Source organism: Melanerpes formicivorus, unplaced genomic scaffold, assembly GCF_026170545.1.
Source record: "Melanerpes formicivorus ecotype bairdi unplaced genomic scaffold, bMelFor1.0.p_v2 SCAF_63, whole genome shotgun sequence".
Taxonomy (NCBI): Eukaryota; Metazoa; Chordata; class Aves; order Piciformes; family Picidae; genus Melanerpes; species Melanerpes formicivorus.
Genome location: NW_027142415.1, coordinates 455,823 through 468,575, shown reverse-complemented (window position 1 = coordinate 468,575; position 12,753 = coordinate 455,823). Strand labels below are relative to the sequence as shown.

Here is a 12,753-nt window from a genome sequence, read left to right as displayed (position 1 = left end):
TTCTGAAGCTGTGGTACCAGTTTTAGACCATAATCATTAAGTTGTGATTGCTCAGATTCAGTGAGAGTTGTGTGTCTAGGTAAGCATAGAGAAGGTCTTGATTTGAATCTAGTGCCATGAATTATCCAAAGCTCCTCACTATGCTGCTCACATACAACACAGCAAATGTTAAGAAATTCAGTGTGCTTAAAAAGAAAGCAATTACTGTCTCCATTGAAACATGCAGAACCAGGTGAAGAAAAATGACATGACCATGGTTACTCTGTAAGTAGCAGAGACACTCTTCTGTAGGTCAGTGAAAGCTAACTACACTGTCTTCTCCTTTCTCATCCATGCTCCCTAAAATGATGGGTAAGGTATTACATTTCCAGATAGAACACAGTATTCAGCCCAGTGGCCAACATTTTAGTCTGCTGTTGAGTCACACATTTGGTAAGCACTTCTTACCTGAGCTACAACTCAGAACTCAATTATTCTGTTCTGAGCTATAGTGTAACCACTCCTGCATAGCTACATGCATATAAAATACTTCTGATTATAAAGCATTTTGTAAACTGGGGAAGGACAACCCATCAAAACCATCAACTGCTGTATTAAGCACCTTCTAAAGCTACAAAACTGTACCTTCCATCCTGGTTTGTAGAATTCCTTCTATAGGTGAGCTACTTCTAAATCCATCTGTGGCATTAAACTGCATTGCCCACACTTAGCCCATATCTGGAGCTAAACTACAGCAGTTGCTGTATCACCTGTGACCCCTCCCCAGCAGAGAAGGGGAACTGGGGGGAAAAGAGAGAAGACCCACAGGTTGAAATGACAATGGATTTCATGGAATAGCCAAATGAATACCAGTGCCAGTAGAAGATACATAAAGTTATACACTGCCCAGCAGAGGTGCAGCAGTTAAAACATCCAGGAAGGCAGTCTTGGGGAGATGGAAAAGGAGTAGGGTGAACAAAGGCTCTGGCAGAAGGCTCTTCTCTACAGTAAGCTTCCCCCTTTACACTGATGCTCATGATCTAGGATACAACTGTAGCCAGCTCCAGTCAGCTGCCCTGGCTGACTCAGAGCTGCTAATGTCCTGCAGCCCAAGGTTGGCCTGGGATTCTGTCCCAGCAAAATCAAGGACACACATACAGGACCAGCCAAATACCATGAAAGAAAGAACTGCTTCCCTAAAGAACAACTTCTGCTCACCTTACTGAGCAATACCCTTGTGATTCTGCATGCACAGGTAATGTGGACGAGTTTCTTTCACGCGCTGCAATGCTTTAGTTAAGATACTTCCCAGTTTGTCCCACACAGGACTGTTTAACAGCACCCAACATCAATAATTAGAGCTAACAGCACTGGAATCTTTCACACCAAATGAAGATCTTCCCTGTTGTAATAGGAAGATGGCAGCAAAGGTGAGGATCCCACATGGAAAACCAATGGGACTGCATAAGTAAGGGACTGAGTAAGGGGAATAGGATTTGGTCTTGAGTCAGGCAGAACATTTGAAAGGTACCTTGATAACCCTTTGCTCAACCACAGTATCCAACCATTCAATAAATGATTCCACAGTGGCATTCTTCTTTAGAAGGTCCTTCAGTTCTTGGAACACTGTAATAGAGTCATCTACCATGTAAAAAGGAGAACATATCATTGCACACTGTTCTGAACATGAGAAAAAGCCACTCACCAGCCATATGACAATATTGTAGCATGGAAAGGAAAAGCAAAGAATTAGAGCAGTGAAGGAACAAGCAATTCCCTAGCAAAGCAAGCAGACACATCCATCATATAGCTTAATTACTTAGCCATTGCAATGCTGCATGTTTTAAGACAATTAAGTTTTAGTGCTGTGGCCAGCACCAGAACAAGAGGACACAGTCTCAAGCTGCCCCAGGGGAGGTTTAGGCTGGATGTTATGGAGAAGTTCTTCATGGAAAGAGAGACTGGCCATTGGAATGGGCTGCCCAGGGAGGTGGTGGAGTCACCATCCTTGGAGGTGTTTAGGAAGAGACTGGATTGGGTGCTTGGTGTCATGGTTTAGTTGATTAGATAGTGTTGGATGATAGGTTGGACTCGATGATCTCAAAGCTCTTTTCCAACCTGGTTAATTCAATTCTAGTCTATTCTATTCTGAAAGAAAAAAATAATAAAACCTGACATTTTCCATTCTTTTAAAGATTCAGCCTTGGAAATCTGATTACTAAGTTGAGTAGTAAAGCTTTATCTGTAATGTGGCAGGTTCGTAAACTGTCTCAAGCTTCCCTTATACTGGCTCCTGAAGGACCAGTTGGTTCTCTTCTCCTTGTTTCATTTTTTAACCAGGGAAAGAAGACAAGAAGATAGAAAACAATTGCACACAAAGTAAGAAATGGGCACCTCTAATTGCAATGTGAAGAGGATTGTGAAGGATTAAGGAAAGCAAACAGTCATGACCAAAGTAACAATGGAGGACAACACATTGTCATTCCTTTCAGCTCTCCAAACTCTGATCAATATGATTCTGGTGACAAATGTTATCTTTCTAAGAGAGAAAGTGGCTTTACACTTTTTTTTCCCCCCCTTCAATAGGTATGTGTGTGAAAATTAAGATGCTCAACACTTGTACTTTGTTCTGTGTGTGAAAAGAGTTGTCACACTTTAGAGAAAACATTGTAATTGTTAAAGATCAGTGTGGCACTTTTAGGCTATGCCTTTAAACTTCAGCTGCAGATTTTGAGCAGAAAAGTTGGAAAAATATATCAGTCAGTCACTAGCGGGTGTAAAAAGGAAACCAAAAGATTATTCTGAACAAATTCATTGGACAGAATGTGTCTGGGACAAGAAAGCTGTGCCATAACAATCTTTCACATTTCACTTCCATTCCCCATTCCTTTTCTTTTTCTCTGGCTTGGCTGTTCTGCTGGGGAGATAATAATGCTTCTGGCTAGGCTTGAAGGTAAGAGCTAACATTCTTTCCTCTCTTTTCTTCTGCTACAGGGGGGAGGAGGTTTGGGGGAGGCAGTGGAGCAGCTTCCCTGGTCTCTGGGGGAACCAGAGGGGAGTCAGGGGGGTTTCCTTGTTACTTGCTAATTGTAAATACCTGTATAATATTGTAAATCCTGTACATTTTGTACATATTCATTGCATTCCAGTGTAGAGAGTGGGTTTTGCTTGCAAATACAGCTTTCATTTGCTTCCAGCTGAGTTGGTTGTGCTAAGTTAATGTTGATAGGAAACTTCAACCCACCACAACCAGCTTTCAGCAAAAAAAGGAAAAATAATATTCATACCAAAAAAAATAGCTCAAATATCCATTAAATGAAGCCATGATTATATGGAGGCATCTTTCAAGAGCTGATCTATGCTAACATCCTCACATGAATAGGACAAAACTTCAAGAGGGATTTTATTACGCTGAACAACTAACGTGTGGGTGATTTTTTTTTCCCAGCAAACATTTCAAGTCATCTAGCTGGCATGGCTTCCCAGAACAAGCTTCTGTTCTTGTAGAACAGGCTAGGGTAACCAATTGGGGTTTTTTTTCAAGCTCCTGAAGTTAACACTGAGCTGGCTGAGAGAATGCAGTGTCTGCACATGCCCTTTCTCAGTTCACCTCCAAGGAGATGGAAGAGTCAATTACTTTAATGTCACAAATGTTATCGCCATCAACTTACATTCACCATAGACCTCCCCGTCAGAGTCTGTGCTCCCTGAGACTGCAAGGAGTGCCTGAGAGCCAATACTGTTCAAATCAACTTTTTCAATGTCTGACACCATGGAATTCACCACGTGCTGATCAAAGAGAGCTGGCCGAGCAATCTGTAAGGGAAGGCAAAACGCTGAGACCCTGTCATGCTTTAATAACCCCAGCTGGCAACTGAGCACCACACAGCCACATACTCACTCCTCAGCTCCCATGTGATGAGGGAGAGAATTAGAAGTGTAAAAGTTAAAAACCTCATGAGTTGAGATGAAAATAGTTTTATATATATATATATAAAGCAATAGTATTATTAATTATAACAAATTGTAAGGAAAGGGGGTGGGGAATGACAAAGAGAAATAAACCCCAAGACTGACAAGTGCTGCCAATGAAAACAATTGCTTACCATCAACTCACTAAAGCCCAGCCAGTCCCTGAGCAGTGGGTTTCCAGCCAGCCTTCCTTCTGGTTTTGTGGCAGAACATGACATCACATGAGAGGGAATATTCCTTTGGTCAGCTGGAGTCAGCAGTCCCCTCCCAGCTGCTTGTGCACCCCTAGCCTACTCACTGGCAGAGTGATGTGGGGAGCAGAAAAAGCCCTGACTGTGTCAGCACTGCTCAGCAGTAGCTAATCCATCCCCATGTTATCAACACAGCACAAATCCAAAATACAGCCCTGTAGCAGCTACTCTATCTCAGCCAAAACCAGCACAGGTCCCCACCTGGGGATCACCTCAGGGCAGAATCATATCCCATTTAATGTTCTTATCATGGCAGAGTCTTCCATAGATCAGATGAAGTAATGTTTCCCTTCCCTTCTACTTCTAGTGTACCTTCCTATCAGATCACCTTCACAACATCACTCACATGCTACTTTATCTTGTGGCCAAGAAGGCCAATGGCATCCTGGGGTGTATTAGAAGAGGTGTCGTTAGTAGGTCATGAGAGGCTCTACTTCTCCTTTGCTCTGCCCTGGTGAGGCTGCTACTGAAAGAGAAAACTAACTCAAGCTGAATGTGTGGTGTACCTGCAGTTATGATTAATGAGGATTACTACTATCTCAAAGCCCAATCTGTTAGCACTGAAGTGCACTGTATATGGTGCATGTTTGACCAAACCATCACCTGGGGGTGCCTCCTAATTGCACATACCTGGTCTTTGCTCCCTCTTCTACTACTAAAGTTTGAATCATGGAATCACAGAACATTAGGGGTTGGAAGGCACCTTGAAAGATCATCCAGGCCAACCCCCCTGCCAGAGCAGCATCACTAGGGCAGGTCACACAGGAACACATCCAGGCAGGTTTGGAATGTCATCAGGAAAGGGCAGCCTGTTCCAGTGCTCTGCCACCCTCACAGTGAAAGTTTTCCCTTATGTCTGTGTGGAACCTCCTATGCTCCAGCTTGCATCAGTTGCCCCTTGTCCTATCATTGGACATCACTGAGCAGAGCCTGGATCTGTCTTCCTGACACTCACCCTTCACATCTTTCACAAATGAGGTCACCCCTTGGTCTCCTCCAAGCTAGAGAGCCCCATCTTCCTCAGCATTTCCTCACAAGTCTTCCCCTCCCTTCAGCATCTTTGTGGCTCTGAGCTTGAATCTCTCAAGCAGTTCCTTGAGGTCCTTCTTGAACTGAGAACCCCAGAACTGGACACAATATCCCAGATGTGGCCTCACCAGGGCAGAGTAGAGAGGCAGGAGAACCTCTCTAGACCTACAAACCACAGCCCTTCTAATACACCCCAGGATGCCATTGGCCACCTTGGCCACAAGTGTAAGTTTTGGTCAGATCAGTCTGGCCACTTCCTTCTTGCATGACTGAAACCACAAGATTTAAGTCTTCTATGGCTGAAGGTGGACCCTGAAAAAACAATGCATTCTATCTCATAACCAGCAAGGTGCACTGAACATAGCAGACAACCTTTTGAGCTTGTAGTCTTACTCTTCTTACCTGTGCTAGGTGCAGGAACGATGTCTGTCGTTTCAGAGAGGAAACAAATCTTCGTGCAATTGGCAGTTTCTTCTCTGCCAGGCTTTCTGGTAGATTTTCCAAAGAGGAAACCACCCACTGTTCCCAGTTTTTGGCAAAATTTCTTATGTCTGCCAGTAAACTACAGGGAGGGGGGAAAGAGGAGGGGGGGGAAAGTGTTTTAGAGAAATAACAATTAAAATTACCTTGCACTAGTTTAATTAATTGTGCTTCTATCCATTATTAACAGATTTTTCTGGACACATCTGTGAATTACCCCTCAGGTGTCACCAAAAGGAAGCAGGAAATGAGCAATCATCAGAAGGCTTAAATTGACTATATATTGACCTGTGCCTCCTCTGAGAAACATTGCAAGCCATCTGTCAACTGAAACAGGCTGAAAAACACTAGCTTTAAGAATAAACCATAAGAAACCCAAGAACCATTAGAGATGTCAGAAACTAAGGGCTTAGGCAATCAAACCCTGAACAAGATATCATAGTATCATTCAGGGTTGGAAGGGACCACAAGGATCATCTAGTTCCAACCCCCCTGCCATGGGCAGGGACACCCCACGCTAGATCAGGCTGGACAGAGCCTCATCCAGCCTGGGCTTAAACACCTCCAGGGACAGGGCCTCAACCACCTCCCTGCACAACCCATTCCAGGGTTTCACCACTCTCATGGTGAAGAACCTCCTCCTCACATCTAGCCTGAATCTCCCCACCTCCAGCTTCATTCCATTCCCCCTAGTCCCCTATCCTCCAAGGAAAAGGAAAAATGAGGAGATTCAGAGGTAACTTCTACCAATCCTCTTGTAAACCTGTTTCACAGTGCCCAACAGTCCAGAAAAATGAGACATCAGAATAATTGTGTAGTATTTTAAGGCTGTTCTATAGCTGTCCTCAGAGTTGACAGTGTTTTGCCATTCATACACTGCTGGTTTAAATATGAGCATAAACATTGTGAGAGAAATTCTCTAGGACACAGAATTTGTCTGGAATCTGTCTACCACACCGAATGCAGCCTTACCATTGTCAAATCCCTACCTTTCTGGCATTTCTTGCATTGTTGCAGGGATGAGTACATCTGTAAGGACCTTCAAAAAGGTAACAGGAAATGGTATCAGGCTTCCACTGGCCATTTATTCATTCATGTCTTCATTGCACAGTTAGATTTCAAAGTGAAATTTATGCAGAGTAAAGCCATTCAACCTGTCCTCCAGATATTTATGTACCTAGACTTCTCTCATCACTTATTAGATGACATGAAGTGTGGCAGACAGGAATATCTTAACCCAGGACTCTTCCAGCTTTGTAACCTGAACTCATGGCCTGGCATAACCTGTGAGTAACAGATTCACATGTGGAATCACCTTGCGGATCTGCCACAGACTCTCTCTGCTGCTAGAAATTGCAATAATAGAAATTGCAATAATCTTTCAAGCAAAAACAAGGCTTCAGTCTTCATCCAGGTTTAATTTGGCCAGCTTTGCCAGTGAAGCACACAGGCATTTCTTTCAGCTACATTCAAGCAAATAGGTCAGGACTTCACCACTACTAGTGTGTTGACTGTAGTCACACATCAAATGTGCAGCAGAGCTGAGGCTGGCATCCAGCCCTACATGGGTCAGTTTTATGCTCATTTCAATGGAACTGTTGCTGACTTACCCAGGCAGGAGGCAGAAAGCAGCCATGGCACCCTATTGTTCTAATTTAAATGCTAGGATAGCACAAGCAAAAGCTGCAACATGGTTAAGATTATCCATGCAGCTAAATACTTACCTTATACAGTATTGAGTCACAAACACAGAAGATGTCAACGATGATGGGGTTCTCAAGCAGAGGAAGAAGATGGTCAGGCATTCCTTGCCAAAAATGGAGTAAGAAATGCTGAATCTAAAAGAGTAGGAGCCAGATTAATGGACATAACTTATTCTTTCTTGGCTCCCTGTGCATATATACCAAGAATGTGTGTTCAAACAACCTTACCTCTTCAAAGTTCCCATTAATTGCATTGTCAAGGACACACTGACAGTGTGTTTTGTACATCATGATAAGAGTATCTACCTATTTTGGAAGAAAGAAAGATTAAACAGAGTTTCTTAGCCCTCTCCTTTACTGCTACAGTGATCTAGGCTTCTGCTTTCTGTAGCTGGCATTTAAATGCAGGATACAAACTGTAGAACTACAACAGATAGGCAGCCTGTATGTCCAGGGGTGATGAGGAGGTCACTCATCTCCAGTTTTCAACCAACATCTTTAAGTCTCAGTGCTGCTGGCTGGAATGCAGCATCTGACACTACACACCCTGTGAAAATGTGGATATCAAAGTAAGGCAATAGCCAGATTAGCCAGTCAGATGGTAAAGTCAATTCACCTTTCTGAGGGTAAGATTAATCCTAAAGAGGAGAGCAAGTTAATGATTAGGCTACTATAGGCGTCTACGAGGGTTCTGAAACATCATCTAGGTGGACAAATGAGAAAATAGCTGCCAGTCATTTGGTCAAAGTTTAATCACTGCCTTCAACAGACTGAACTTTACAAAGCACAGCTCCCTTTCATCTCATCAGGCTAATTGGAGTGGAGTGCTCCCTTGCTTTAATCACTCTGCAGAGATATTAAATGATTTTGTTAAATTAAGGAGAGATTTTTTTCAATTTGTAGAAAACTGATTGAAAAATGAAAAAAAACAACAACCACAAACCACCAAAAATGTAAACAAACTAAAAAGAAACTTCTCTCCAACCAACCAGCAAAAAAGAAAGATAAAAACACACAACACCCTCCCCCCCAAACAAACCCCAGCATTAAGAAACCTGTGAAGAATCACAAGGAAAGAAAAATGTTGGCCAACCCATGCTTATGGTCTAGAATCAAAGAAAGCCTGCCACAGCTTGTGAACTTCTCTGGCAGTATCAGCTCTCAAATGAACTTCCTACCACCTTATTTCCATGGGTTTAGCACACAGAGGTCTTTGAAAAACGGACCTTGCTGACTTTCAGAGCCTTATGAGGAGAGGCTGAGGGAGCTGGGGTTGTTTACCCTAGAGAAGAGGAATCTCAGGGGAGACCTTCTTGCTGTCTACAACTACCTGAAGGGAGGTGTAGCCAAGAGGGGGTTGGTCTCTTCTCCCAGGCAACCAGAACCAGAACAAGAGGACACAGTCTCAAGCTGCACCAGGGGAAGTTTAGACTGGATGTGAGGAGAAAATTCTTCACAGAGAGAGCTGTTAGCCATTGGAATGTGCTGCCCAGGGGAGGTAATGGAGTCACCATCCCTGGAGGTGTTCAAGAGGGGATTGGATGTGGCACTTGGTGCCATTGTTTAGTCATGAGGTCTGTGGTGACAGGTTGGACTTGATGATCTTTGAGGTCTCTTCCAACCTTGGTGATTCTGTGATTGTGTAACTATTTCACTTTGAAAACAATGGGGAAGTGTGAGACTCAAGAATGTTTACAACAGGGGGTTTTTGGGTTTTTTTTTTTTGGGAAGGCATTGATAGAAATGTAAAGTTTGGGTGAGTTTTCTTCAGAAACATAAAATGCAGAAATGATCAGCTTGTTTCAGTGCAGATTGCTGCATTTATGGACTCTCTGGAGATTTCAGTTGCATACAGCTTCTCAGGAGTTTACTGCTGGAGTCAAACTTCATGTACTGGCTCCCCTCAATGGAGTACCTAGACACCTAAGGTTCTCTATAGCACTTGGTGAGATGAACAGAACGAGGGTTGGACAGTAAGGAGTGAAAACAGGAAATAAGAGAACAAGGAATAAGGAAGGTGAAAGACACACAGAAATTAATCTGTTTTACTACAGTCTCCTCATAACTCCATGATTCTGTCCCCAAACACAGTGACTGCTTTCCCACCTGGTTCCAACATCAGAGCAATTACATGCTGCTGCTGACCCAAAAATGAAAATAAAATGAGCTTCCTCTTTTTTTTCATTGTTGGAGTGGTAAAATTCAGTTTGGCTTACGCTGCTGTGTTGGGTCTGCAAGGGACCTCAACAGCTCTCCAGATTTCAGTGTTATGAGAATGCTGTACACATAGGAGGCTGCAGCAGCAGGTGATGCTCACTGCTGAGTACACCAGTTATCATAATATCATTCAGGGTTGGAAGGGACCACAAGGATCATCTAGTTCCAACCCCCCTGCCATGGGCAGGGACACCCCACACTAGATCAGGCTGGCCAGAGCCTCATCCAGCCTGGGCTTAAACACCTCCAGGGACGGGGCCTCGACCACCTCCCTGGACAACCCATTCCAGGGTTTCACCACTCTCATGGTGAAGAACCTCCTCCTCACCTCCAGCCTGAATCTCCCCACCTCCAGCTTCATTCCATTCCCCCTAGTCCTATCACTACCTGAGATCCTGAGAAGTCCTTCCCCAGCCTTCCTGTAGTCCCCTTGTTCTTGGACTTTCTTTAGGAACTGTAAGATTCCCAGCTAAGATCTCTGTACAGATGTTCCTCAAAACAGGAATCACAGAACAAACCTAAGAGGAAGGGCTGATGAAACAAAGCTTTAAAGCAACAAATATCAATCCTGCCGCCACCACGACCTGTACCGAAGGCTACACTGGGAGGGTTCACAATGAGTATCAAAAAGTTTCTAGCCCAGTTCAGGGATGCAGCAGCCTGTCATGTGAGCAGAAACAACACAGATGGAACACACAGGCATGGAGTAAAAGACATAAAACATAGGCCAGAAATAGTACAAGCCGAACAGCTTGCCCTTAGGATAAGCAATACTGAGTTTTGAGCTGAGAAATAAGATTTCATTCATTAAAAACCCCAAACCCAAATGAAAACAAAAAAACCCTGCTAAGATTTTCACCATCTCTTTCCAAACAATTAATGAAAGAGTAAAATCAATGATTTGCTGTGAGCTGTTTGTTCTGATCTAATTAGAATAAAATTTACCTTACACGCAGCGGCGTTTGGAATGAACACAGCTCCCAGTTATTTGTTTTGCTCTCTCTGGCTTACATACCATCAGTGTGTGAAATACTGGGTCAGTTAATAGGTAAATAATTCAACCACCTTTCCAGTGGAAAGCCGGTTAATCGGTGTTAGTAAAGGTTTGCCCCCTCTATAAATCAGTCACCTCTGTTTGATTATGGACATTTCTGGCCCTTTCATGTCAATACCTCAAAGGCTAAGATACGAAGAAACATTCTGTGGCAATTTTTGACCGCTAAGTCAGGAGCAGCTCACGTCTTACCTTGTCTTTAGAAACGCAGCCTTGAAGCAAAAGATGTTGAGCACTTGGAAACTCTGGAAGGAGAGTCCCAGTTTTGGAACTCAGAGAGTATTTGCGAGTGAAGCCACCCTGGAGTGGAAGGGAAGAAACAGGAACATTGAAACAGCTAAATACAGATTAAACTGAAACCAACAATTCGTGCTAAGCTTGTACATTACTTCAGCAGTCTCTCAACATTCCAGAATATTTATATTCAGCTAATCCTTCCACAATATTGATGCTTATCCAGATGTGTATTCCAGCTCAGGAAGGTAATTAAATACATGCCTAGATTGTAAACTCCATCAAATCGAGTTTTCAGAGTGATGCAGCCCTTGGAGCCACATTCCATTCATGGAATTCTACAAGCTTTGGATTTAGTCTAGGTTTTAAAACTAAAGTAGAATACTACTCTCCTCTACAGTATGGACTGTGATATCCTCACAGGGACCCTGAGTTTTATGTTATATGTCTTTTTCTAGCGCAGAGATTTGGAGTACTGGAGAGATTAATGTTTCCTCTTGTGCTCTCCCTCCACTGATAGCACCGTGATTCCTGCTGGCTTCCTATGGTAACCATTATTTTAGTTTATTGTAGAGCTTGCTAATATTTTATGTTGTTATGGATGTGATGTCATGTGGGGTCTGTGGACACTTCTGAATCAAGTATTTATTGTATAGCTTTCTGTGACTAGGGCTGACCAGACCAGAAGTTTCATCTCTCAGTAAGAATGATACTCCCAGTTGTGTTCTCCAGTTACTTGGTTGAGATGTGGTCAATGCTGACCTGGACACAACATAAATCCCTCTTGAATTATGCTAAATTCTGCTGATCTGAGCATTTCTTTAAGTTCTTGAGAGTTTCACCTTTTGCACCCCCTCAGCTTGAGGCACCTGAAATATTGTAGGCACATCTTGTACTAGTTACAGACTGTGAAAAGATCTTGGATAACTACTAGCTGCCAGTCTTCAGAGCAATGAGACTGAAGGATGAAACAACAGGCAGTCTTGTATGGATGGATAATGATCATGAAGCAGTGCATGGGTAAATCAACCCTTGTTTTGACCTCCAGCATAACAACTCCCACAAAACCCTGATTTGGTTTACTTCTCAGTAAAGCTGAGCAGTAACATTCTGTGATGACTCAGTGTTACTATGCATATATTTATAACACACATGGTATTACCCTCATTAAGCTTGCAGATGGTATCATTAAGATGAAAATCTTATCCTGAAGAGAAGCAATAAAATCTATGATATGATTCTGCCCTCACTGCTTGAATCATGCTTACTGTCATAGGACTGCATTCAAACCTAGAGAACATTATTTGGCTGAAATCTTTTTGTTCCATTTTAGCCCATCTGGTCCTTACATCAAGGAAGTGGACAGAGCCTTGAGCAGGCCTTCTGCATACTCCTGTGCTAAATCCATTGCTTCCATGTAGATTCCCTTTGTAGCCCTGGATGGAATTTGTGACCAAGCACAAGGCATTTGAGCAGCACCTGAAGTGGCCTTTTCCTACCCCTTTGCATACAATCGGATTTCACAGGAGTGGGAAGAGTAGGTTTACAGAGTACCAGCCTATGAAGCATGCAGGGGAAGCATTTTCCTATAAATGTTGACCCATGGCCTCAGTTTCCAATGAAATAGTCTCAAATTCTGGATTCAGAGAAGTATAACCAGAACTGACTTTGTCACCAGGCACATACCTCCCTGTTTCTGCAGGGTCCTGCCAAAACAGACAGCAAGGAACAAAAGCATATATTATGCAAACACACTTTGCCTGCGCTATCTACTACTCAAATACATGCAAAGCTCTAAGTCAAAGGCATTGCAGAAATTTAGAAGCATTAAGTA

General features: G+C 43.1%; 1 protein-coding gene across 1 annotated transcript in view; it reads right to left on the bottom strand.

The window, feature by feature from the left end:
- Positions 1-12,753, bottom strand: part of RFX6 (regulatory factor X6) — a 39,619-nt gene that overhangs the window by 9,322 nt on the left and 17,544 nt on the right. The window contains exons 7-13 of the mRNA XM_068162354.1: positions 10,878-10,985; positions 7,643-7,720; positions 7,436-7,549; positions 6,701-6,750; positions 5,634-5,793; positions 3,651-3,795; positions 1,511-1,620 (exon numbers count right to left, since the gene is read on the bottom strand). Coding sequence (XP_068018455.1) covers positions 1,511-1,620; positions 3,651-3,795; positions 5,634-5,793; positions 6,701-6,750; positions 7,436-7,549; positions 7,643-7,720; positions 10,878-10,985 — 765 coding nt within the window. The remainder of the gene's footprint in view (positions 1-1,510; positions 1,621-3,650; positions 3,796-5,633; positions 5,794-6,700; positions 6,751-7,435; positions 7,550-7,642; positions 7,721-10,877; positions 10,986-12,753) is intronic.